Consider the following 26,453-nt stretch of genomic DNA (forward strand, 5'->3'; position numbering starts at 1 on the left):
TGTTCTAAGCGCTGGGGGAGATACAGGTCATCAGGCTCGTCGTGTCTGAATGTGCAAAATCCTCAGCACCACCTGCAAGAGCTGTAGATGGAGAACAGAATTGGTGGCGGTGGTCCCTAGGTGAGCTTAAAAACCCGAGTACGAAGGAAACAGGAAGTACGAACAAAACCCAAAGCCACGTTTCTAACGCTTCCACCGCGATAGCATTAACGGGGCACCTACTGGCGAACCCCGGCTAACGAGACCGGGGATAACCGAAGATGATAATGTCGATATCCGTCAAGCGCTTATTATGTGCCGAGCGCTGTTCTGGGCGTTGGGGTAGACACAGGGGAATCAGGTTGTCCCACGTGGGGCTCCCAGTCTTCATCCCCATTTTAGAGATGAGGGAACTGAGGCACCGAGAAGTGACTTGCCCACAGTCACACAGCTGACAAGGGGCAGAGCCGGGGTTCGAACCCGTGACCTCTGACTCCCAAGCCCGTGCTCTTGCCAGTGAGCCACGCTGCTGCTCGTGGCTTCTCGAAGATGAATTTCCGATCCCATCCACGTGATCAACCAAAAGAGCCGAGAGAGAAAAATCGAGGTATAAGAAATCGGATCTTTAATCTTCCTCTTTTTTTGTTTCACGGCACTCCGCCGAAGAGGGAGAGGTTTCCACTCAAGACCATTCGGTGGTAGTTCCCACCCACTCGGTGGCCTGGGCCGTGGGAGCAGCGGACCAATCTTCTGTGGCGGGCTGAGCGCTCCAGTCTTCTGAGAAGAATAACAAATAGGCATCAGTTCCGCCCCCCCCAGATCCCGCCTCGCCTCGCCGCCCTCCCCTCGGCTCCGCCCTCCCGAGCGAGTCGCTCCGCATAACCCTAAACCGTACCGGTAGGGAACTGCTGAATGGGCACCGACGGCACCTGCACGCCCTCGGACCAGTCCGCCACCTCGGGCTGGGCGGCGGTGAACTCCGGGGCCGGCGCGGTCCATTCGCCCTGGAACTCCTCCTTGGTCACGGCCTTCTCGGCTGCCGCCTGTTCTTCCTTTTCGATCTGGACGACGCGAGGCGAGAGATCACTCGGGGCAACCGACAGGGCGGCCGCGTTGCCAGGAGGCACGCTCCACCGAGTACGGACGCCAGGTTTCTAATGCCTCCACGGTGACGGCGTTTACGGGGCGCCCACTGGAGGACCCCCGCCGACGGAGAGGGACACACGAGAGACTCGACGGGCGGGTGGCCGGGTGAGTGCTCAAACGGCAGCATAAGGACAGCGGCCACGGTGGTTCTGAATGTAACCATACTGAGCGCCGCGTGTTGGCAGCTCGGTGGAGGAGGGAGCTCCAGGTGGGAAGAAGGGGGCGAGTAAGGGGGAAGCAGGGAGGTCAGTTTGAGTGAACCCAAGAGGGTTAACTGCGGGAGGAGGAGGCTGGATAAGAAGGGCCGGATATTTGCTTGACGTAGAAAGGAACGTATGACCGGGTGAAGGATCGAGTCGGGCGATATGTAATAATAATAATGTTGGTATCTGTTAAGCGTTGATTACGTGCAGAGCACTGTCCTAAGGGCTGGGGGAGATAGCGGGTCATCAGATTGTCCCACGCGAGGCTCCCGGTTAATCCCCATTCTCCAGAGGAGGTCACTGAGGCAGTGAAGTGACTTGCCCACAGCCACACAGCCGACAGGTGGCAGAGCCGGGGTTCGGACCCACGCCCCCCCGACTCCCAAGCCCGGGCTCTTTCCCCCGAGCCACGCTGGGTGACGCTCAATCGACAGAAGCCGGAAGCGGGGACGGGGGGGGGAATCAGCGAGGGGGCATTCGGGATAGGAGCCATTAGGCCGGGGGAAACTCCACCCGCAGCGCTCCGCGCGTGGCTTACCTCCTCTGGGTCCCTGTAGAAGTACAGATCCGGCATGACCTCCCACGGGTGCTCGCGGGAGATGGTGCCCCGCATGCGCAGGACTTCCCGCGCCAGCATCCACCACATCAGACCGACGGAGTGGGCCCCCTAAACGGGTCGATAAGGCGGCGATTCGTTACAAGCGCCGGGCACTCTCCTTTCCTCAGGCCGGGGGCATCGATTACATTTCCTGAGCCCTTACTGCGGGCACAGCACTTGGGAGAATAGCGCAGAGGCGGTAGAAAAATCCCCCGCCCACGAGGTCACCGTCCGAAGGGGGAGAGGGACATCAGGTGAATGCTGTAGGGATGAGTGAATAAAGGGTGCAAAATCCAAAAGTCAACAGGAGTGGGAGATAAAGACATGAGGGCTTATTCGGGGAAGGCCTTTCCTTCTCAATAATAACGTTGGCGTCCGTTAAGCGCTTACTATGTGCCGAGCACTGTTCTAAGCGCTGGGGTGGATACAGGGTCATCGGGTTGTCCCACTTGAGGTTCACAGTTAATCCCCATTTGACAGAAGGCCCAGAGAAGTGAAGTGACTTGCCCACAGTCACAGCTGCCAAGTGGCAGAGCCGGGATTCGAACCCATGGCCTCTGACTCCCAAGCCCGGCCGCTTTCCACTGAGCCACGCTGCCTCTCTCAGATTATGGAAAACGAGCAGCGGAGTCCTCAGAGCTCCTTAATTGCCAATTTTCATTAGGCCTTGAGGTGTTTTTTTTTTTTTAATTCTGTAGCAAAACCCCCGCTGTAATTCACTCACAGGAGCCAAGGAGACTCCCACACAGCCCTATCACACCCCAACTGCGGTCGTCCGATGGCCCCAAACCGGCCTCGGCTCTAAACGTTCACTCGGTTCCAGGTCGTCTGGCCCCCAACGCCCTCCCCCTCCCCGACGGGACGCGTTCGAGTCTCACGGAGGGGCGGCGGCGGGCGGGGAGGCCGACATACCTTGTTGTTGCACGGGATGGCGACGTCCACGTAGCGCAGGGGGGAGTCCGTGTTGCACAGGGCGATGGTGGGGAGGTTGACGTAGGAGGCCTCCGTGAGCGGCTGGTGGTCGGCCCGGGGATCCGTCACCACCAAGAGGCGCGGCTCGCGGAAGGCCGCCTGGATCTGGTTGGTGAAGGTGCCGGGGGTGAAGCGCCCGGCGATGGGGGTGGCCCCGGTGGCCGCCGCGAACTTCAGCACGGCGCGCTGAGGAGGGGATCGAACAAGGTTACGAGGGTGCGGGGGGGGGGAGGCGGAGCAGAGGGGAAAAGACCAGACGTGCGTCCTCTCAGTGGACGGGGCCCGAAGGCGAGACAATTCAAGAACCCACGAAGAAGTCGAAGGGACGGGAGGAAGAAAAGTCTGCGCCTGACACTGCCCCGGGCCCAACGACGCGGACGACGCCCCCGTGCAGGAGCGGCCCAGCGGAGAGGGCACGGGCCCGGGAGTCAGGAAGGCTTGGGTTCCCATCCCGGCTCCGCTCCCCCGTCTGCTGCGTGACCCTGGGCAAGTCGCTTAGCTTCTTGTCCGGAGAGGCTCCGGACGTCCGCTGCCCCTCACGCACGCGGACCTCTGGAGACCTGCCGCTTGTCCCCCCCCCCCCCCCGTTTTCAGCTTTCACAAGGCCCCGTCAGTTTCCAACCTGTGGCAGATGTCACTATCAAACTCCACTCGTCGGCCCACCGAGGGCCTCGTGGCGTTAGCGAAAAAACCCGCCGTCCTTCGCTGTGGCACACGACCTACACTCGGTAGTTCATCGGCCGGAGACCGGCCTCAGCTCCAAGCTCTAACCGTGTGCGGGACCGTCCAACCGGGTCCCCGGAGTTAGTCCGGTTAACTCGACACCGGCAGGTCTCCCGCCGTGACCTCTCCGCGTGGGTTCCTCCCGACGCGGTAGACGACCCGACCCCGCACCTCTGCGGCTCTTATCCCACCGGGGCACGTACCTGCCCGGTGTTCCTAGAAGAGATGACACTGACGTCGGCGGGGTTTTCGATGGCGACGATAGCCCGGGCGGCCAGGAGGAGCTTCTCCCACGTCCTCTTCAGATTTATGATGTAGATCCCTAAGGGACGGGAGGATCAGCGACGCCTCACCCGCCCCCCCCCCGCACCGGCCCGACGGCCCCTTCTAAAAACCCGAAGCGTGTGGCAGCGAGTACTATCAAACCCCAGTCACGGAGGCGAGCTCTCCTGGTGTTAGCGAAAATCCTGCCCGCTTTACTGTGGCACACTTCCGACACTCAGGAGTTCATAGGCCCGGAACCGGCCTCAGCTCTGAGCTTTAATAGTGTGCGGGACGCGGCCATCGACGAGGGGACGCTGCCTTCCCATCGCCCCTCCTTGCGCTCTCATCTAACCCATCCATCGTTAAAACACGGGCGTCGGGGAGCTGGGTCGGGGGACAGAGAGGACGACGGGACGCCGAAACGAGCTACGCGGGCGATCTGGAAGGGTAGAACGGCCGACCGTCCACCCCGGGGCGGTTTAGTTATTCACCTGCCTTCAGGCAGGGAGTTCCAGGTCCCTCCCAGCTCTGGGAGGCTACATTTCTTTCTGGTTTATGTCACACATTGCCTGCTACTCTGGTATATATTGTTGGCCAGGGTCTCGGGTATCTCATATGGCGCCTGCAATAGACAGAGAAATCCGCTTAAGGAAATTTCAGAGTACAGAGAAGCGCTCGCTGAACTAAAATTCCCCTAGATAGAAAGCGGGCCTTAACGTCTCAATTCAACACACGGAAGCATCCGCCCAGTACCTTCGCTTCAGCGATAATCGGAGATACCAAACCGACCGGGGGTTTTTGAAAATCGGGTCGAATTCAACGACATTTTTGGAAAAGGGTTCCGTTCGATTCAACGCGGGATCGGTTTAGTACCCCACCCCTACTCGATTCTGGCCAAGTGGCATGAAGAGTAGTAAGTAAGCCCTTACTAGCCCTGGGATCTGATAAAATGGGGACTCACAGCGAGCCTCACGTGGGACAACCTGATGACCCCGTATCTCCCCCGGCGCTGAGAACAGTGCTCTGCACATAGTAAGCGCTTAAATCCCGACATCATCATTTATTCACCTCAGAGAGTAAATCAATCCAGGCTGTAATACGCATCGCGCTCTCCCTAGTGCTTAATGCAGCGCTCTGCACAGAGTAAGCACTCAAATACGCCGTCAATCCGGAACGAACCCTTCTGACCGCACCTCTCCCGGGACCTAAGTGTGGTTTGGCCCTTAGATGGGTCGATTCTAAACAGCATTTGGCCACTGACTGGCCGACGCTTATCGCAACTGGCATTCAGCAAGGGAAGCGTTAATCCCCAAGGCGGATGGGAAACTCACCGTCGCTCTTCCTTTTGTAAATATACTGTTCCATCTGGAAGTCAAGGTTGGTGCCACCTAAGTGGGTTCCTGCAGCAAGAAATTTGAGGACATCCTCCTCCTTCATCTGCAGGACATCGAGGGCTCCGGACATCGTGAAAGTTTCCCTTGAAAGTTACGACGGGAACCTGGAACGGCGAGATAATACTAATGACGTTGGTATTGGTTAAGCGCTATGTGCAGAGCACTGTTCTAAGCGCTGGGGTAGATACAAGGTCTTCAGGCTGTCCCACGTGGGGCTCAAAGTCTTCATCCCCATTTTCCAGATGAGGGAACTGAGGCACGGAGAAGTGAAGTGACTTGCCCACAGTCACAAAGCTGACAAGCGGCAGGGCCGGGATTCGAACTCATGACCTCTGACTCCGAAGCCCGGGCTGTTTTCACTGAGCCACACAGAGATAAGTCCCATTCCCTCAGTGCACCACATCTTATAATAATGTTGGTGTTTGTTAAGCACTTACTATGTACAGAGCACTGTTCTAAGTACTGGGGTAGACACAGGGGAATCAGGTCGTCCCACGTGGGGCTTACGGGCTTCATCCCCATTTTACAGATGAGGGAACTGAGGCCCAGAGAAGTGAAGTGACTGGCCACACAGTCACCCGGCTGACAAGTGGCAGGGCCGGGAGTCGAACCCACGACCTCTGACTCCCAAGCCCGCGCTCATTCCACTGAGCCACGCTGCTTCCCCAAGCATGGTCTCTGCTGCCCAATTGTCCAGTCCAAGTGCTTAGTACAGTGCTCTGCATTATAATGAGCGCTCAATAAATGGTATTGAATGAATGAATGAATGAATGATCAGATTCCCCAGCCTGGCCTCTCCCCACTGAGCCACGCTGGGGAAGAGGGAAGTGGGGCTGGGCTGGGGAGTCCGAGGTCGTGGGTTCGAATTCTGGCTCTGCCACTTAGCTGGGGGACTGTGGGCAAGTCACTTCACTGGGCCTCAGTGCCCTCATCTGCAAAATGGGGTTTATGAAGCCCGTGAGCCTCACGGGGGACAACCCGATTACCCTGTATCTCCCCCAGCGCTTAGAACAGTGCTCTGCACCTAGTAAGTGCTTATGAGAAGCAGCGTGGTTCTGTGGAAAGAGCCCGGGCTGGGGGTCAGAGGTCATGGGTTCGAATCCCACCTCTGCGACTTTCAGCTGGGGGACTGTGGGCAAGTCCCTTCTCTGGCCCTCACTGCCCTCATCTGCAAAATGGGGATGAAGCCTGGGAGCCCCACGTGGCAGGCACCTGATGACTTTAATAATCATAATGTTGGTATTTGTTAAGTGCTTACTAGGTGCCGAGCACTGTTCGAAGCGCTGGGGGAGATACAGGGGGATCAGGTTGCCCCCCGTGAGGCTCAGTCTTCATCCCCCTTTTGCAGATGAGGTCACTGAGGTACAGAGAAGGGACTTGCCCAAAGTCCCCCAGCTGACAAGGGGCAGAGGCGGGATTCGAACCCATGACCTCTGTATCTGTTAAGCCCTATATGCCGAGCGCTATTCTAAGCGCTGGGGGGATACAGGGTCATCAGGCTCCCAGGCACGTGAGGCACGTGAGGCACGTGAGGCTCCCAGTTTTCAGCCCCATTTGACAGACGAGGTCACTGAGGCCCAGAGAAGTGCAGTGACTGGCCCACAGTCCCCCAGCTGACAAGGGGCAGAGGCGGGATTCGAACCCACGCCCTCTGACCCCCAAGCCCGGGCTCTTTCCCCTGAGCCCCGCTGCTTCTCTAATCCTTCCATCTCCCCCAGCGTTTGGAACAGTGCTCTGCGCACAGTAAGCGCTCAACAAATAGCACCATTATTCTGCTTGCCAAGGCAGGCCTGGGGCCCCAACTGCGCAGGCGCCGGGTCGGGCCGAAGCCGCCGCGTGTCCCCTTCCGCGCGTGCGCAGTCCGGCCCCAGGACGCCCGCCGAAGCTGGGGCGCGTGCGTCGTGGCCGCCACTGGCGCGCGCGTCCCCTTCCACGCGTGCGCAGTCCGGCGCGCCCCCCACCCCCCCCGAAGCCGGGTCGCCGCCGCGCGCTGCGGCGCGGGCGTCCCTGTCCACGCGTGCGCAGTCCGGCCCCGGGCGCCCCCCCGAAGCCGGGCCGCCGCCTCCGCCGCGCGCTGGAGCGCGTGCGCCGGGCCGAAGGCGCGCGCCGGGGCGCGTGCATCCCCTTCCACGCGTGCGCAGTCCGGCCAAGCGCCCCCCCCCCCCCCGCAGCCCGGCGGGCCGCCGCCCTCGGCCCTACCGCGGTGGGTTCCCCCCCGCGCCGCCGCCGCCGCCGCCCCCCGCTCCCCTCGGCCGGGACTCACCGGTTACGACGCCGTATGGATGCCACGCTGGGGCTGGCGGAAAGAGGCCGGGGCCGCGGAAGTGACGTCCCTTTATAGCCCCCCGACGGCCAATGGGAAGGCCCGGGCCGGCCCAGGGGGCGGGGCTTCCGGCGCTCTGGCGCCCCCTCCCGGACCGTCCCGGCCCCTGCGCCCCGGCCCCTGCGCCCCGGCCTGCAGGAAATTGTAGTAAGGGTCGGATTGGGGCAGCGCTGTCGAGGTGCACAGCACTGCTCTAAGCGCTGGGGCAGAGGCAGGGTCAGCAGGTTGTCCCACGTGAGGCTCACAGTCCCACTTTAATGATCATAATCACGATAATTAATAATAATAATGGTATTTGTTGTTAATCATGGTGGTGTTTGTTACTAACAATATCGATAATAATGGTGACATTTGTTAATAATCATGGTGGTATTTGAGAAGCAGCACGGCTCATTGGAAAGTGCACGGGCTTTGGAGTCAGAGGTCATGAGTTCGAATGCCGGCTCGGCCACGTGTCAGCTGGGTGACTGTGGGCCAGTCACTTCTCCGGGCCTCAGTTCCCTCATCTGCAAAATGGGGATGAAGACTGGGAGCCCCACGTGGGACAACCGGATTCCCCTGTGTCGACCCCAGCGCTTAGAACAGTGCTCGGCACAGAGTAAGCGCTTAACAGATACCAACATTATTATTAAGCACTTACTCTGTGCCGAGCACTGTACTAGGCGCTGGGGGACATACAGGGTCATCAGGTTGTCCCACGTGAGGCTCACAGTCTCATTTTAATAATAATAATAATGGTGGTATTTGTTAATAATAATGATAATGGTGATATTTGTTAATAATGATAATAATGGTGGTATTTGTTAAGCGCTTACTCTGTGCAGAGCACTGTTCTAAGCGCTGGGGGAGAGACAGGGTCATCGGGTTGTCCCACGTGGGGCTCAGTCTCATTTTAATAATAATAATAGTGGTGGTATTTGTTAATAATAATGGTGATATTTGTTAATAATAACAATGCTGGTGTTTATTAAGCACTTACTATGTGCAGAGCCCTGTACTAGGCACTGGGGGAGATCCAGGGGCATCAGGTTGTCCCACGTGAGGCTCCCACTTAATCCCCATTTTCCAGATGAGGTCACTGAGGCCCGGAGAAGCGAAGTGACTGGCCCACAGTCGCCCAGCTGACAAGGGGCAGAGCCGGGATTCGAACCCATGACCTCTGACTCCCCAGCCCGGGCTCTTTCCACGCTGCTTCTTGTTTTGGGGCGATGGGAGGAGGGAGGACGGTCCAGGCCAGAGGCAGGACGAGGGCCAGGGGTCGAAGGTGTGACGGGCGCGAACGAGGCCCAGTGAGGTCGCTTCTCAGGGCCTCGGTCCTCTCATCTGGAAAATGGGGATTAAATAAGCGCCTGACAAATCCCAATATCATCATTAACTCGGCACCTAGTGAGAACTTAACAAATACCGTTATTATCATGAGCCCGGCGGTTAGGACAGGGCTTGGCACAGAGTAAGGGCTTAACCAATATTATAATTATTATTATGAGCCCATAGGTTAGAAGAGGGCTCGGCACATAGTAAGGGTTTAACCAATATTATTACTATTATTATTATGAGCCCAGCGATTAGAACAGGGTTCCGCACAGAGTAAGGGCTTCACCAAAATTATTATTATTATTATTGTTATTATGAGCCCAGCGGTTAGAAGAGGACTCGGCACACAGTAAGGGCTTAACCAATATTATTATTATTATTATGAGCCCAGCGCTTAGAACAGGGCTCAACCAATATTATTATTATTATTATTATGAGCCCAGCACTTAGAAGAGGGCTCGGCACACAGTAAGGCCTTAACCAATATTATTATTATAATGAGCCCAAAGCTTAGAACAGGGCTCACCCAATATTATCATTATTATTATTATTATTATTATGAGCCCAGCGTTTAGAAGAGGACTCGGTACACAGTAAGGGCTTAACCAATATTATTATTAGTATAAGCCCAGCGCTTAGAAGAGGACTCGGCACACAGTAAGGGCTTAACCAATATTATTATTATTATTGTTGTTGTGAGCCCAGTGGTGAGAAGAGGGCTCGGGACAGAGTAAGGGCTTAATCAATATTATAATTATTATTATTATGAGCCCAGCACTTAGAAGAGGGCTCGGCCCACAGTAAGGCCTTAACCAATATTATTATTATTATTATTGTGAGCCCAGTGGTGAGGTCTCTGCACACAGTAAGGCCTTAACCAATATCATTATTATTTTTATTATGAGCCCAGCGGTTAGAAGAGGGCTGGGCACATAGTAAAGACTTAACAATTATTATAATTATTATTATGAGCTCAGCGGTTAGAAGAGGGTTCGGCACACAGTAAGGCATTAACCAATATTATTATTATTATTATTATGAGCCCAGCTCTTAGAAGAGGGCTCGGCACACAGTAAGGCCTTAACAATTATTATTATTATGAGCCCCGCGCTTAGAAGAGGGCTCTGCACACAGTAAGGGCTTCACCGATATTATTATTCTTCTTATTGTGAGCCCAGGGGTGAGAAGAAGGTTCGGCACCCAGGAAGGGTTTAACCAATATTATTCTTATGATCCCAGCGGTGAGAAGAGGACTCGGCACCCAGTAAGGGTTTAACCAGTATTATTCTTATGAGGCCAGGGGTGAGAAGAGGGCTCGGCACCCAGTAAGGGTTTAACCAATATTATTCTTATGATCCCAGCGCTTAGAAGAGGACTCGGCACACAGTAAGGGCTTCATCGATATCGTTATTATTATTATTATTATGAGCCCAGCGGTGAGAAGAGGGCTGGGCACAGAGCAAGGGCTTCCCAAACTATCCCTTAATAGAGTAATTTCCGGCTTTGCTTCGGGTTCCCGCAGTTGTTGGGCGGGGATTGGGGCGGAAGGCGGGGCTTCACCAATATTATTATTATTATTCTTATGAGGCCAGGGGTGAGAAGAGGGCTCGGCACCCAGTAAGGGTTTAACCAATATTAGTATTATGAGGCCAGGGGTGAGAAGAGGGCTCGGCACACAATAAGGGTTTGACCAATATTAGTATTATGAGGCCAGGGGTGAGAAGAGGGCTCGGCACCCAGTAAGGGTTTAACCAATATTAGTATTATGAAGCCAGGGGTGAGAAGAGGGCTGGGCACAGAGCAAGGGCTTCCCAAACTATCCCTTAATAGAGTAATTTCCGGCTTTGCTTCGGGTTCCCGCGGTTGTTGGGCGGGGATTGGGGCGGAAGGCGGGGCGGGACCGGCCTGGCTCCTCCCCGGCCCTGTGTGTGTCCCTGTCCTCCCGTCCTCCTGTCCTCCTGTCCTCCTGTCCTCCCGTCCCCCCGTCCCCCCGTCCCCCCGCCCCCCTTGTCCCCCCGTCCCCATGCTCCCCAAGCGCCGACCCCCGCTGCTGCCCCCCCACGAACCCCCGGACCCCAGCGCTACGCTCAGGGTGAGCACCACCCCCTTCCCCCCGTCGAGGCCCGGCGCCCCCGTCCTCCCCCTGGGAGACGCCCAGCGCTCCCCTAAGCGCCGGGAGCCCCCGGGAAGGGGGTGCGAGGCCATCGGGTGGGGCCCACGGGGGGAGGGGGGGGGAGCCCGGGCTTCACCCCCATTTTCCGGATGGGGGGACTGAGGCCCAGACGGTAACCACGAGGATGGTGTTTGTTGAGCGCTGGCTAGGGGCCCAGCACTCTTCTAAGCGCTGGGAGGCCGGGGAGGGGATGCAAGGTCATCAGGTGGTCCCACCGGGGGTGCGCACAGGCTTCACCCCCCCATTTTCCAGATGAGGGGACTGAGGCCCAGACAGTAATAATGACGATGATATTTGTGCAGCGCTTGCTAGGGGCAGGGCTCACAGGCTTCATCCCCATTTTCCAGATGAGGGGACTGAGGCCCAGGGAATAATGATGATGATGATGATGATGATATTTGTTCAGCGCTTGCTAGGGGCAGGGCTCACAGGCTTCATCCCCATTTTCCAGATGAGGGGACTGAGGCCCAGGGAATAATCATAATAATGACGGTGTTTGTGCCCAGCACTGTGGTAAGCGCAGGGAGGCCGGGGAGGGGGAATACAAGTCATCCGGTGGTTCCCACGGGGGCGGGCTCACAGGCTTCATCCCCATTTTCCAGATGGGGGGACTGAGGCCCAGACAGTAATCATGGTGATGATGTTTGTTAAGCGCTTGCTAGTGGGAGGCTGGGGAGGGGGATACAAGTCATCAGGTGGTCCCACGGGGGCGGGGGGGCCCCCAGGCTTCACCCCCATTTTCCAGATGAGGGGACTGAGGCCCAAGGAATAATAATGATGATGATATTTGTTAAGCACTTGCTAGGTGCAGGGCTCACAGGCTTCATCCCTATTTTCCAGATGAGGGGACTGAGGCCCAGACAATAATAATGATGATGATGATGACATTTGTTCAACGCTTGCTAGGTGCAGGGCTTACAGGCTTCACCCCCATTTTCCAGATGAGGGGACTGAGGCCCAGACAGTAACAATGATGATGATATTTGTTCAGCGCTTGCTAGGGGCGGGGCTCACAGGCTTCATCCCCATTTTCCAGACGGGGGGGTGACTGAGGCCCAGGGAATAATCATAATCATAATAATGGTGGTGGTGTTCAGCACTGGCTAGGTGCCCAGCACTGTTCTAAGCGCTGGGAGGTCGGGGAGGGATGCAAAGTCATCAGGTGGTCCCACCCGGGGGGTTTATAGGCTTCACTCCCGTTTTCCAGATGAGGGGACTGAGGCCCAGACAATAATAATGATGATGATGATATTTGTTCAGCACTTGCTAGGTGCGGGGCTCACAGGCTTCATCCCCATTTTCCAGATGGGGGGACTGAGGCCCAGAGAATAATCGTAATCATAATAATAATGAGGGTGTTTGTTAAGCGCCTGCTAGGTGCCCAGCACTCTTCTAAGCGCTGGAAGGCCGGGGAGGGGGAGACAAGTCAGCAGGTGGTCCCGTGTGAGGGGCGCCCAGTCTTCATCCCCATTTTACGGATGAGGGAACTGAGGCCCCGAGAAGTGAAGTGACTTGCCCACAGGCCTTTGGAGTCAGAGGTCAGGGGTTCGAATGCCGGCGCTGCCCCTTGTCAGCAGTGGGACTGTGGACAGATGAGGGAACTGAGGCCCAGTGAAGTGATTTGCCCACAGGCCTTTGGAGTCAGAGGTCATGGGTTCGAATCCCAGCGCTGCCCCTTGTCAGCAGTGGGACTGTGGACAGATCAGGGAACTGAGGCCCAGTGAAGTGATTTGCCCACAGGCCTTTGGAGTCAGAGGTCATGGGTTCGAATCCCAGCGCTGCCCCTTGTCAGCTGAGGGACTGTGGGCTAGTCACTTCACTTCTCTGGGCCTCAGTTCCCTCATCTGGAAAATGGGGGTGAAGACCGTGAGCCCCACGTGGGACAATCTGATTCCCTTGTGTCTCCCCCAGCGCTTAGAACAGTGCTTGGCACAGAATAAGCGCTTAACAAATGCCAACATTATTAAGTGTTAGAGGAGGGATTTGAACCCATGACCTCAGACTCCCAAGCCCGGGCGCTTGGATTGCGACTGTGAGGCCCCATGTGGGACGGGGACTGGGCCCCAGCCGGCGCTTAGTACAGTCCCTGGCACGTGATAAGCGCTTAGCAAACTCCACAGGGGTTATTATTGATGAGGAGGGTGGGGGTGGCGACTACTACAGTCCTTCAAGCGAGGCCTGCGCAGGGTGCGCACCTCGCGCTCCCCCTCCCCCCCAACCGCGATTCTGCCTCCTGATTGGCCGCGGCGGCCGGCCCGCTGCCCCGTGATTGGCTGGCCGGGAGGCGTGGGCGGGGCCTGCTGGCTCTCCGGCCCGAAGGGCATCATGGTCCTGGCGGAGCCGTTGCTCGGGGTGATTCATTCATTCATTCATTCATTCATTCATTCGATCGTAGTTAATAATAATGTTGGTGTGTGTTAAGCCCCTACTAGGTTTACACCGCTTACAGAGAAGCAGCATGGCTCAGTGGAAAGAGCACGGGCTTTGGAGTCAGAGGTCATGAGTTCGAATCCCAGCTCTGCCCCTTGTCAGCCGGGTGACTGTGGGCAAGTCACTTCACTTCTCTGGGCCTCAGTTCCCTCATCTGGAAAATGGGGATGAAGACCGTGAGCCCCACGTGGGACAGCCTGGTTCCCCTGTGTCTACCCCAGTGCTTAGAACAGCGCTCGGCACATAGTAAGCGCTTAACAAATACCAACGTTATTATTAGGTGCAGAGCACTGGTCTAAGCGCTGGGGGAAGATGCGGGGTCATCAGATTGTCCCACGTGAGGCTCACCACCCTCAGCACTGTACTCATCCGCTCAGCTGTATATATATGTTCTTCCCCTCGATTCTATTTACTGCCACTGTTCTTGTCTCTCCGTCTCCCCCAGTTAGACCGTAAGCCCGTTAAAGGGCAGGGACTGTCTCTATCTGTTGCCAATTTGTACATTCCAAGCGCTTAGTACAGTGCTCTGCACATAGTAAGCGCTCAGTAAATAGTATTGAATGAATCCCCATTTTTCAGATGAGGGAACTGAGGCCCAGAGAAGGGACTCGCCCACAGTCCCCCAGCTGACAGGGGGCAGAGGCGGGATTCGAACCCGTGACCTCTGTATCTGTTAAGCCCTTACTAAGTACAGGGCACTGGTCTAAGCGCCGGGGGAGAAACGGGGTCATCAGATTGTCCCGCGGAAGGCTCCCAGGCTTCATCCCCATTTTTCAGATGAGGGAACTGAGGCCCAGAGAAGGGACTTGCCCACAGTCACCCAGCTGACAAGGGGCGGAGGCGGGATTCGAACCCCTGGCCTCTGTATCTGTTAAGCCCTGACTAGGTGCAGGGCACTGGTCTAAGCGCCGGGGGAGATACGGGGTCATCAGATTGTCCCACGGGAGGCTACCAGGCTTCATCCCCATTTTACAGATGAGGGAACTGAGGCCCAGAGAAGGGGCAGAGGCGGGATTCGAACCCACGACCTCTGACTCCCAAGCCTGGGCTCTTGCCCCTGAGCCACGCCGCTTCCTGAGCGCCTACTATGCGTAGAGCACTGGACTAAGCGCTTGGACTGGAGCATTCGGCAGCAGGTCGAGACTATCAGTGATGGGCTGACAGTCTAAAGGGGGGAGACGGACAGCAGAGCGAAAGAAAAGAAGCAGTCGGGGCGGGGAGCATCAATCCGTGGTCTTCATTGCGTGGCTCCCTTGAAAGAGCCCGGGCTTGGGAGTCAGAGGTCGTGGGTTCTAATCCCGCCTCAGCCACTCGTCAGCTGTGTGACTTGGGGCAAGTCACTTCACCTCTCCGGGCCTCAGTGACCTCATCTGGACAATGGGGATGAAGACTGTGAGCCCCACGTGGGACAACCTGATCACCTCGTAAGGCTGTGAGCCCCACGTGGGACAACCTGATGACCTTGGACCCTCTCCAGCGCTTAGAACAGTGCTTTGCACATAGTAAGCGCTTAACAAATGCCATCATTCTTATTATTATCACTATTATTATTATTGTTATTGAACGCTTACTATGTGCAGAGCACTGTCCCGGGCCCTTGGGACCGGACCAGGGAATTAGCCAACACCTACCCTGCCCCAAATGAGCTTCCAGTCTTAGAACATCGTCGGAGATATGGTCCGGCCCTCTCCTCCCCGGGGTGCCCTGGGCCCTCTCCCCGGGGGATAATCCGATGGCTGGCAGATGCCCCCACCGCCCCCCTGGCTTCCACTTCATGCCCCCCACTCCAGTCACCAGGATCCCGCCAACCCCAATTTCAGCCCGTGGCCGATTCCCCCCGAAGCACATTCCTGCCTCTCGTTTCCTAAAACAGGAATGGGATTTTCCAAAAAAATAAATAGCCCTAGAGGGTCGGTGAATTACTGAGTTAATTGTAGTGGGATTTGTTTACGTGACCAGAGCCCCGGGAGGATCCCAAATTTATTTCAAAATGCAATCGTATTTCAGTTCCATCCAGCAGTAAAGGCCTTTGTGTGTGGTTCCATCAGTGGGACCTGCTCCACTCTCCTCTTTCAGCCACTGGACCTCCTTAAAACCCGACTGCAGACCCTCCAGCCTTCTGCCCATGGGTAGGTACTCACAGCTGATATCACCGCTTTGGCATTTTCAGTCTCCACCTCCTGCTTGCCCAGCTCACAGTTGGGAATGAAGAGCCAGGACAAACTAATTACATTAAAGATCGGCTCCTCTACTGTCTCCGGGGGCATTATGGAAATTTAAATCTCTCCGGGTAGGTTTTAATTTCCCCAAATCTGTCCTGTGTTTTCTCTCTCATAACTATTTCTGGAACGGGAATTTTCATGGCCACTAAACCGTGGCGTTTGAGCCCCCGCCCTGTGCTAAGCATCCGGGAGAGTACGACAGGAGTGAAAGACGTTCCTTGCCCTCGAGGAGATTAGTAGGAGGCTAGAGTAGTCTGATGATTTCTTATCAGCATCTAACACTCTCGTTTATCTTAGAACAGAAACTTTTATTTATGATACCACACTACGCTGCTTACAGGCACGATTATGTTATCGCAAATGGCATCGCAGTCTTAGGGAAGGGCTGATGCTTGGAAATAGAGAAATGTCGCATTTAGGAAGAGGGGGTGAAATCTACCTCAATGCTTAATTTCATATTCTCCCTCTTGCTTTCTCTCTTCCAGATCAGGACGGGTTGGAATGGTCGCCCTGTTCATTAGAGTCGTTCGCACGGAAAGTCTGTTGGGACTTTGGAAGGGAATCTCTCCAGTAAGCAATCCTTAAATCTATCCCCTACCATCAGGAGTACTGGCATCGCTTAAAGGTCGTAGCCGTTTGCGGTGACCGCTGCCAGCTTTTGAATCGGAGAAGAAAGATAGGGCCTGTTCTTCCAGATTCTTTCTCTCGGCATTCTAGGCTCTTCCGCTCAAGATGAGGACAGAAAGCCTCTTACCCCCCCAGTTTCCAAATTCTGAGCTGCCCGAAATAGGGCTGGTGTATGTTTCCGGGGTGAATCGTCCCCCTGCGCCGCACCCGGTTCTCATCTCCTCTCCTTCTCTTCGCAGTCCATCGTAAGATGCGTGCCCGGGGTCGGGATCTACTTCGGGACTCTCTACTCCATGAAGCAGCACTTCCTTGTCGGCCGCCCTCCCACGGCTCTGGAGTCTGTCATGCTGGGGGTCGGCTCCAGGGCCATCGCAGGGGTCTGCCTGCTGCCCATCACCGTGGTCAAAACCCGGTACGAGGTGAGTCTGGCGGCCTTCAGACCGGCCAGAGCGGGGGCTTCCACGAACTCCAGATAACAGGTTCTGCCGTTCGCTACCGTTTAACCGAAAAAATCTCATTGACAATTCTGGAGAGAACAAGATTTTGAAAAACTCTAATATTGCACTGTTCGGTGCTTTGTAGCAAGGCCTGGACAATGTTTGCTTTTCTGTGTTCTCCGAAAGTCGTTACTCAACAGACTTTCTGTGTTCTTGTCTGTCCGTCTCTCCCGATGAGACTGTAAGCCTGTCAAAGGGCAGGGACTGTCTCTGTTACCGATTTGTACATTCCGAGTGCTTAGTACAGTGCTCTGCACATAGTACGCGCTCAATAAATACTATTGAATGAATGAATGAACAACTCTAATGAACAGGGCGACCATTCCAACCCGTCCTGATCTGGAAGAGAAAAAGCAAGAGGGAGAAATAGGTCACACGTCTGAACACGCGTGACGAGCCAGGCTGACCTAGTGGACAGGGCTCTTCGGAGACCAAGATCTCTGATGCCGATCTGATCTCCAGCTCCCCCAGCTCGGAAGAGCTTTAATAATAACGTTGGTATTTGTTAAGTGCTTACTATGTGCAAAGCACTGTTCTAAGCGCTGGGGGGGATACAAGATGATCAGGTTGTCCCTCATGGGGCTCACAGTCTTCATCCCCCTTTTACAGATGAGGTCACTGAGGCCCAGAGAAGTTAAGTGACTTGCCAAAGTCACCCAGCTGACAAGTGGCAGAGCCGGGATTAGAACCCATGACTTCTGACTCCTGAGCCCGGGCTCTTCCCACTGAGCCACGCTGCTTCCTCCCAAAGGGCAGGATGACCAGGGGGTTATTGACTGCAAGTCACGGGCACAGGTGATAGACTGGATTAAGAAAAGCCCGAAACTGAGCACTTTCTAAGCTTCCGTGCCGTACTGGTTTATCAGCTAGTTGCCCAGGGCCGCAGAACCCAGTTTAGAACAAAACTAGAGAAAGGGTAACCGCAAACTGTGTGGTATTTGTGGAGTTGTGAGCCACAGAGACCCAGAGGTTGAAACTGGGTGTCACTGGTTTTGCCTGCATCCCGCAGAGCGGAAAGTTTGGCTACGAGAGTGTGATCGGCGCCTTGAAGAGCATCTACCAGACAGAAGGACACCGGGGCCTGTTCAGTGGACTGACAGCAACACTCCTGCGAGATGCCCCGTTTTCTGGCATCTACTTGATGTTTTACAACCAGACCAAGAAAGCCGTAGCCCACGGTAAGGCTAAAGGCGTGGGTGTTTGACCCAGGGGAAAGGACTGTTTCTTCTCATCCGTTTCACTGGACTGTTAGTTTCGATTCAGGAGTGGGGTTATAGTAAGGGTGAAACGTTCGGATAAATGGACACGTCCGGCTTTGAGGGAGCTCCAAGAATGGCTAAGAAGTTTGGGGTTCGGGGGAGTGAAGGGAGGGAGGTGAAGTGAAGGGGAATTAGCCATCAGCCCTGGAGGGCACGAGAGATAGGGTGCATTTCAAGTGGCAGTGTCCTTTCTCACGTCTCTCCCCCGTGTCTAATCTCGTAATGGTTTTGGGGAAACTCAGTATTGATGTTAGCTGGGGAAGTGCTATGCTGTCAATCACTCTGTGGTACTTACTGAGCACTTACTGGGTGCAGAGCACAGAGTGGAGAGTGCAATCCAAGAGGTTTGGTAGATACAATCCCTGCCCTCGAGGAGCTTACGGTCGGTAACCAAAAGTATTCCAAAAGTCACTCGATGGTGAGGATACGATCACTTAAAATTTCTGTAGTGTCTATCTCCCAGAGAGGCCGTCTGGATCTTTTTAAGCCTCGCAGCGCCTCTGGGAACAAGTCATTCTCAATCTGTTGATCTGTTTTGCAGAGTGGGATCATGTGACTTCCCCCCATCATTTCTGATCTGACTTGAACAAATCGCGTTTATATCGGAATGAGTAAATGTTGTGTCGGGGCTAAAGGCTGGGCCTCTTCCACTTTGGCTTGGCCTGACACTTGGAGAGAATTTCAGTTTCGGTCCTTCTGTCTGTTTCAGATCAGTTGGACCCAGCAATCATGCCCTTAGCAAACTTCGCCTGTGGGATCTTCGCTGGTATTCTGGCGTCCGTGGCCACCCAACCTGCGGACGTCATCAAGACCCACATGCAGCTGTCGACTGTGAAGTATCGCTGGATAGGCCAAGCCGTTGCTCTCATCTTCAAGGTAAGGCAGAGACGGTTGTGATCAGTGCACGCTCTGACTCCAGTGAAAAGCTCCACGCCAGCTTTTATTGTTTTGGGGTGCGGGGTCGGGCCTCTAGCTTACAGGGATGCCCATTCCACAAACTTCTTTTAAAAGCCAAGATCAGGAATCTCCAGGGTTCACCCCGCTGTTTAGCCATGGAAGGTTCGTGTGGTCGGTGGATTGGCAGCCACTGACTTGCTTCCAACACCCCATCTCCGGGGACTCTTCATATACAGGCACCCTCCCATTGGGCGGCACCTACACTACCTGCTCCTGCTGACCTCACCTCATCTGTGGTTGGGGGCTCAGGGCCGATTGTGTATGGCACAGAGGGAGAGATGCCACCCTAAGCATCCGAGTGAAAATTTGAGCCGCCCTATTTTGAGTGGCAGTCCTGGCTTTTGACTTCTAAAAATCGAAAGTACTCATTTCCACGCAAGGACTTTTACCCCGCAAAAGCCAGGAAAGGGCATTCCAGCCAGTCTTGCATTCGTCTGTCCTCTCTGGAGCCAAAGGACATTTGGAAACAGGTGATCCTAGACTGCTCATTTATTGGTCTTTGTAAGATGGACTTTCGCAATTATAATCCCCAAGGGACGCGGTTCTGGCTCCACTCCACCTCTCCAAATGCGATTCCCCACACGGTCTAATCCTCCAGTTTAGCTCTCCAGACTCCACATGAAGCCCTCTTCTTTGTATACAGATTTCCTTTGCCAATCGCGGGGGTTAGGCTAAGGAGCAAAAAGAGTTAGGGGCTGCTCAGCTTCATTCGTGCCAGGTGAAATTCAAGAAGGTCTGTGGAGATAAGCAGACCAAAAAAGCTACCTCTAATCCTGGCACCCACCAGGCTTCTCTGCTTCACCTCACTGTATCACTGTAATTCTGTTCATGAGAATTAAGCGGGGAACTTAATCGGAAATCACATAAAATTCAGTGCCATCTCAGGTTCAGCCAGCGGGCTTTGTCAGGAATTGTTACCAGTGGCCAGAACTGTGCACCGTGATAGTCAAAGTGCCACCCGTTGAACGGGGAACAGCGTGATGCTTGCGGAAAGAGCACGGGCCTAAGAGTCAGAGGAGCTGGATTCTTAATCTCCGCTCTGCCGCTTGTCTGCCGTATGACCTCGGGCATGTCACTTAACTTCTCTGTGCATTATATCTCTAATTTATTATATCTAATGTATCTTTATCTGTTATTTATATTTATATTACTGTCTCCCCCTCTAGATTGTAAGCTCATTGTGGACAGGGAATGGGTCTGTTATATTGTTAAATTGTACTCTTCCGAGCATTTGGTACAGTGCTCTGCACACAGTCAGTGCTCAGTAAATACGATTGGTAGATCGGTTACCTCACCTGGCAAATGGGGATTAAACCCATCTACCCCCCGACACACACACACACCGACTTAGACTGTGAGCCCCATGCGGGATAAGAACCGTGTTCAACCTGATTATCGTGTATCTACCCCAGCACTTAGTACGGTACCTGGCACAAAGTCAGCGTTTAAAAAATACCATGAAATACCATTTGGATACTCAAAAACTGCAGTTGATAAGGGAAAGTTTCAAAATTTCCAAGGTCAACAGGCCTGAGTCTACTGAACGTGGTGGAAGCAGAATGAGGAGAAGAGGATGTTACAAGTTGGGGCTCTCCAGTGAGAGGTTTAGGGGGGGCGTTGGCTGGCTGCCAATAAGCCTCTTGGGGAATCTGGCCTTGCCTCGGGTCTCTGGCAGACTCTGGTCCTTAAAGGAAACAGGTGATCCTAGACTGCTCATTTATTGGCAGAGGTGATGTCAGATTCCTAAACTGCACAGTCCACTCGTTCTGCTATTAAGTGGTACCAACAAGCCACCCGGCAGCAGAACATCCATCTTGCAAAAGAATCAAGTTGATCTGAGGTGTATATACAGCGAAGGGCAACTGAAATAAGCAGCAGACTGGAACAGCTTTGAGATCAGAACAACTCCAGTGGTTGCCTATCGACCTCCGCTCCAAACAAAAACTCCTCACTCTAGGCTTCAAGGCTCTCCATCACCTTGCCCCTTCCTACCTCTCCTCCCTTCTCTCTTTCTACCGCCCACCCCGCACGCTCCGCTCCTCTGCCGCCCACCTCCTCACCGTCCCTCGGTCTCGCCTATCCCGCCGTCGACCCCTGGGTCACGTCCTCCCGCGGTCCCGGAACGCCCTCCCTCCTCACCTCCGCCAAACTGATTCTCTTTCCCTCTTCAAAACCTTACTTAAAAATCACCTCCTCCAAGAGGCCTTCCCAGACTGAGCTCCTCTTCCCCCTCTACTCCCTCTGCCATCCCCCCTTTACCTCTCCGCAGCTAAAGCCTGATTTTCCCCTTTTCCCTCTGCTCCTCCACCTCTCCCTTCCCATCCCCACAGCACTGTACTCGTCCGCTCAACTGTATATATTTTCGTTACCCTATTTATTTTGTTAATGAATTGTACATCACCTCGATTCTATTTAGTTGCCATTGTTTTTACGAGATGTTCTTCCCCTTGACGCTGTTTAGTGCCATTGTTCTTGTCTGTCCGTCTCCCCCGATTAGACTGTAAGCCCGTCAAACGGCAGGGACTGTCTCTATCTGTTGCCGACTTGTTCATCCCAAGCGCTTAGTACAGTGCTCTGCACATAGTAAGCACTCAATAAATACTATTGAATGAATTGAATGAATGAATCAGCACATAACAAAGAAGGGAGAGGCTGAAAAGGATGTGGACAGGGTGAATATGGAATTGTTTAGCTAATTCCACCCAGCCGGGACAAGGAAAGCCCCCCGGAAGCTGGGTGGTAACTAGTTCAAACAAACAGTTCTTCACCCAGCCTGGGAAGAACTTAGAATCTGATCACTGCAGAAAGTGTCAGAAACGCTGAGGTCCAAGAACAGTTTGAATAAATTCTTGGATGGGTTACGAGGTTCATGGTAGGTTATTAGAAGGCAAAAGTTAACCTAGTTGGTCCATTCCCAAAATATGAGGAGATCGAGGAGGAGAAGCATCACAGGGTTCCTTCAAGGATCCTTTGATGGAGACAGAATACTGGACTGGATGGACTGTTGCTCTGATCTATCTGGCACTGGTGGTTCTTTCCATCTTAATGACAACTTCTCATGGCGTAAAATGAGTGCTGTTTCACAAGAGAATCAGTCGTATTTATTGAGCACTTCTGTGGGCAGAGCACTCAGTGTACTCACTGTACTCGGGGAAGCAGCGTGGCTCAGTGGAAAGAGCGTGGGCTTCGGAGTCAGAGGTCATGGGTTCGACTCCCGGCTCTGCCACTTGTCAGCTGTGTGACTGTGGGCAAGTCACTTAACTTCTCTGTGCCTCAGGTACCTCATCTGTAAAATGGGGATTAACCGTGACCCTCACGTGGGACAAGCTGACTACCCTGTATCTGCCCCAGCGCTTAGAACAGTGATCTGCACATAGCGCTTAACAAATACCAACATTATTATTATTATTATTACTCAGCACTTGGGAGAGTACAGTATAACCATAGAACAGAGTGGTAGACATTCCCTGAGCACAACGAGCTTAGAGTCTAGAGGAGACAGAGTTTGGGAGCCGAGCTCTTCCCAAAGTGCTGCAAAGCTTCACATTCAAATGATTATGTATCTGGACCCCAGTTCTCCTATCGTAGGACAATTTGAGCCTCATTCTGTGGCCAGCAAGTTTTGCAAGAGAAGATATTCCTATAAAAGCATTTTTTTCACTGTTTTTATCACTTACTTTCATTGGCAGGACTTCGGGCTGCTCGGCTTTTTCCACGGTGGCGTACCCCGTGCCCTTCGCCGAACTCTGATGGCAGCAATGGCCTGGACGGTCTATGAGGAGATGATGGCCAAAATGGGGCTGAAGTCGTGAAGGGTGTACGATCTCCACCTGTTCCTTCCCTCCCACCTCTCCCTCCCTACCGAGATGGCGAGACCCACCTCGATGCCTCGCCTCTACCCTGTCCCCACCGGACAGTGGCTCGGTTCGACTACGGGGTTGGGGAGGAGGGAGGAACGTTGAGAATTCTAATATAGGGGACCAGGCAAAGATGTTTCATTTCCTGGAAACGGGAAAACAGTGAATGTGTTCTTTGCTAATCGGAAGCATTCCGAGTGTTCTGTAACCCCGCCGGACTTGCCTTGGAGAATCCAGGTGTCCAGTAAAACCCCCCAGGGGTAGTTCTGCTTTAGCCATCCATGAATGTGCATCGAGTCGTCTCATAGGACAAACCTGTTGAGCAAGAAACTGAGGCACTGGACGACGTCAATATGCCAGTTGCTGGAAGAAAATCACGGGGTTAGCTAGAGCCTCCTGTTTGAGTGGTGACCTGGTATTCTGAGGGTCAAAAAACAGAGAATTTTAGAGGAGTGAAATTTCCTTTCGCTTATTTCAGAGTGCATTTGCGGTGGCTTTTGGTTTTTCTGATCGCACCGGACAGCCGTTGCTAAAGGGGATCGGCCCTTCTGAGCAGGTAGTTTTCCACACATGACTCTCCCACATTATTGACTTTTGTTTCGTTTACAGAAAAACACAGTACTATCTTTGGCCTGCAGCCTTTACCAAGAGCATCTTTAGCATCCACAGAAACTAGAGTTATGAGAAATAAGCAGTTCTGTGATTGCTTGGATTTCTGCAGCATGTGGTCCACGAATCATCAATCATATCCGTAGTATATCGATGGCTGCCTATCCCATTTGCCCCCGTGTAATGTTTTAAAGACTCTCACCTCCGGCTAAGATTGCCTGTTGGGCCATGCATTTGGCGAAGGTATAGATTCTCAATCAGTGAGGTCATCTCTCCGTCAAACCTCATGCACACCTTCTGCCTCAAAATCTACAATCTTCGGGTAAGACTCCTCCTGTGAAGTCTTGCACCTAGAAATAGCAGAACCTGAATACAGTAGCAAGTGACCCCTTGTTGAAAAGATAAAGACTTCTTCCTTCAGGGTCAGCTTCAGACTCTCTAGTGATCTGGTCCCTGAAGAGTCCCCAAGTCCTGGGGAGGTTTTCAGGGTAAAAAGCCCGTTCGTTTCCTTAAATTATTTATAGATACATAAAATTGTATTATTTTAAGTTTGAGAGTAAACGGTCTTTCCCGGTTAAGAACCTTCTGTGAGTGGAGTGGGGGAGATCTTTTATTTTGTTAAATTAATCTTTATTAAATTATTTTCAGTTTCGCCCTGATTTCAGGAGCATAAGCCCTTGGAGTTTTGTTTGTAAGTGTGTGTGCGTTTGTGTGTGTGTTGTGAGCGCGCACGAGAGAACATTAAAGGAGAAAGTGCTTAGTTCCGGTCAGCCGATGTATTAAACTGTCACATCTACTGAGGAAATTTGAAAAGAGTGATGGGAAGGAGAGGGTGAGCTTTTTTTAAAGCTCCTTTTTGATGTACTTTCAGAACTTTGAGAAGCTCTTTGAGCAGGAGTGTGGCCTTGGGGATACAGCACGGGCTTGGCAGTCAGAAGAACCAGGGTTTTGATCCCAGCTCCACCACTTGTCTGCTGTGTGACCTTGGGCAGGTCACTTCACTACCTCAGTTTCCTCATCTGTAAAATGGGGATTAAAACTATGAGTCCCAAGTGGGACAAGGACCGGGCAAGTGCTTAGTAAAGTGCCTGTCAGTAAACCAATACCATAAAAAAAACCTAAGGCAGGGACAGTGTTAGCAGGCATTCTTTATTCTGATTGTAATATTGATAAAGCCATGAGGAGAAAACAGTCTTCTTTTCATCTTGGAGACCTCCTGAGGGTTCTTTTTTGCCAGAGGGCAGAGATAAGGTTGAAGAGTGTTATTATTGGAATTCTGCATGGAATAAGCATACTGTTACTGCCTTGCCTTGGGCTCTGATCGGGAGAGGAATATGGAGATGTCTCAGATTTCCCAAGGGTCAAAAGCTGCCAGAAACTGGTTCCGGAGTGTTTGTGTTAAGTCACGTTTGAGTAAGTGTGTGAGAGAGAGAGAGATGGGACCCTTTTAGACTTCAGATCGGTCACAGGCATTGAAGTCAGTGAGGTACAATTAAGAGACTTTCCCTTGGAAAGATTGATGGGTAAGTTCGGTTTTCTAAAATTTTTTTTATGGTATTTGTTAAGCGCTTACTAGAGACTGTAAGCTTGTTGTGGGCAGGGAGTGTGTCTGCTTTATTGTACTTTCCCCAGTGCTTAGTACAGTGCTCTGCAAACAGTAAACTCTCAATAAATCCGATTGACTATGTGCCAGGCACTGTACTAAGCGCTGGGGTAGATACAAGTTGATCAGTTTGGACCCAATCCAAGTCCAGTGTGGGGCTCCAAGTCTTAATCCCTATTATCTTTGGCACAGAGAAGTGATGTGACTTGTCCAAGGTCACACAGCAGATTAGTGGCAGAGTTGGGATCCTTCTGATTCCCAGGCCTGTACTCTATCCACTAGGCCATGGTACTTCCCTGAAGTGTAGACTAATGTTCCAGCTCCCAAGGATTGAAAGGGAAAACTTGTTCAGATGTCAGTCAGTTTGGGTGAGGCCAGTATTCAATCACTTCTCCTTATAAACAGTGTAAACCTTGTACCTCAGAACCTCCAGAACCTTTGTTCCCCGAGGAAGGAGAGAGAAAGATTGGGATTCTGGGACCGTGACCTGGCTCTCTTCACTTTTTGCCCAGCACAAAACTAGATCTGAAATCTTGTGACGCAACCTCGTTACTGCCAAAGTAGGAGCGGAGAAGGGAGCCCGGAGAAGGGAACGGATAGAGGAGGCTTTGGGGGCTCTATAAAGCAGAGAAAAATTGGAGTGGACTGGCGGTTGCTTGTACCCTTCTTTTCTCTGACTCTGTCTACCTCTCCACCTTACCCTAGAGGGAAACCCCTCTAAGGCGAGCAGGGAGGGCATTTCTCCACAAAAACCGCCACAACCTGGAGCCGGCCATCTTGGGGTTGGAAGTCCACATCGGTGTCTCTCTTCCCCACATCCAAGACCTGACCAAGACCTTGAGGCTTTTTCCGGCACTCGTTACCCTAAAAGTAGCTGGACCTGAACTTGGGACTTACCAAGAAGATGAAGAGAGATGGGGGAACTCACTTTCAGCTTTCTCTTTTAAACTTAAATATTCTGAATCAAATCGCATCCTACATATAGATGAAAAGAAGTTGCAAATAATTTAGCGACTTAGTGAACTCCCTTCAAGGGACACTGGGGAGGTGATGGGCTTTGTGTCCCAGGACTTGGCTGTATTCTGAGATTCACTACTTTTCCAAATACTGCGGCCCGAGCCAGGGAGAATTGGCAACTCTCTGTGGGATGGTCCACAGGGCCCTGCTGGCTTCATCACTGGTATTGATTGATTGACTCCCACAGGGTCTGTCCTATCTGAAACTGGTTGGCACGAACCCAGAATATTCTTTTCATTTGGCTCCCGTGATAAATCGGGTGTGTATCTTTCCATCCCGGCTGAAT

The 26,453-nt window shown here is 53.3% G+C and overlaps 2 protein-coding genes and 2 non-coding genes across 5 annotated transcripts; 1 reads left to right on the top strand and 3 right to left on the bottom strand.

Moving 5' to 3' along the window:
* Positions 1 to 581: 581 nt before the first annotated feature.
* RPSA (ribosomal protein SA) lies at positions 582 to 7,615 on the bottom strand. 2 transcript variants are annotated; one of them, XM_007666135.3, is made up of 7 exons: positions 7,543 to 7,615; positions 5,217 to 5,383; positions 3,825 to 3,943; positions 2,839 to 3,084; positions 1,867 to 1,995; positions 875 to 1,040; positions 582 to 753 (listed from the first exon to the last, which is right to left on the bottom strand). In XM_007666135.3, exons 2-7 carry the CDS (start codon positions 5,347 to 5,349, stop codon positions 662 to 664), a joined length of 885 nt encoding a protein of 294 aa, XP_007664325.1. In that variant the 5' UTR covers positions 5,350 to 5,383; positions 7,543 to 7,615; the 3' UTR covers positions 582 to 661. The 2 variants fall into 2 exon arrangements, with proteins under 2 accessions (XP_007664325.1, XP_001516915.1); XM_001516865.4 differs by having other exon boundaries at positions 582 to 756.
* LOC114814005 lies at positions 3,519 to 3,679 on the bottom strand. The gene has a single exon (XR_003761748.1). It is a non-coding gene; the product is annotated as a small nucleolar RNA SNORA62/SNORA6 family (small nucleolar RNA).
* LOC114814016 lies at positions 4,022 to 4,176 on the bottom strand. Its single transcript, XR_003761759.1, has one exon. It is a non-coding gene; the product is annotated as a small nucleolar RNA SNORA62/SNORA6 family (small nucleolar RNA).
* Positions 7,616 to 10,939: 3,324 nt separating the features above from the next.
* On the top strand, positions 10,940 to 24,206 carry SLC25A38 (solute carrier family 25 member 38). The gene is made up of 7 exons (XM_039912811.1): positions 10,940 to 11,008; positions 15,527 to 15,648; positions 16,227 to 16,311; positions 16,608 to 16,787; positions 17,875 to 18,043; positions 18,834 to 19,000; positions 22,771 to 24,206. The coding sequence occupies exons 1-7, from the start codon at positions 10,940 to 10,942 to the stop codon at positions 22,891 to 22,893; spliced, it is 915 nt and encodes a 304-aa protein (XP_039768745.1). The 3' UTR covers positions 22,894 to 24,206.
* Positions 24,207 to 26,453: the final 2,247 nt, after the last annotated feature.

This window comes from Ornithorhynchus anatinus, chromosome 8 (genome assembly GCF_004115215.2).
Source record: "Ornithorhynchus anatinus isolate Pmale09 chromosome 8, mOrnAna1.pri.v4, whole genome shotgun sequence".
NCBI classification, from domain to species: Eukaryota; Metazoa; Chordata; class Mammalia; order Monotremata; family Ornithorhynchidae; genus Ornithorhynchus; species Ornithorhynchus anatinus.

Bases quoted from the DNA above. Each gene is read 5' to 3' on its own strand.
- RPSA (XM_001516865.4), bottom strand. From the start codon at position 5,349: ATGTCCGGAGCCCTCGATGTCCTGCAGATGAAGGAGGAGGATGTCCTC. The intron at 3,944-5,216 runs GTGAGTTTCCCA...CCCGTCCCTTAG, and splicing joins TTACAAAAGGAAGAGCGACG to GGATCTACATCATAAATCTG. The intron at 1,996-2,838 runs GTATGTCGGCCT...CGACCCGTTTAG, and splicing joins CCATCCCGTGCAACAACAAG to GGGGCCCACTCCGTCGGTCT.
- SLC25A38 (XM_039912811.1), top strand. From the start codon at position 10,940: ATGCTCCCCAAGCGCCGACCCCCGCTGCTGCCCCCCCACGAACCCCCG. The intron at 16,788-17,874 runs GTGAGTCTGGCG...TGCATCCCGCAG, and splicing joins TGGTCAAAACCCGGTACGAG to AGCGGAAAGTTTGGCTACGA. The intron at 18,044-18,833 runs GTAAGGCTAAAG...TGTCTGTTTCAG, and splicing joins CAAGAAAGCCGTAGCCCACG to ATCAGTTGGACCCAGCAATC.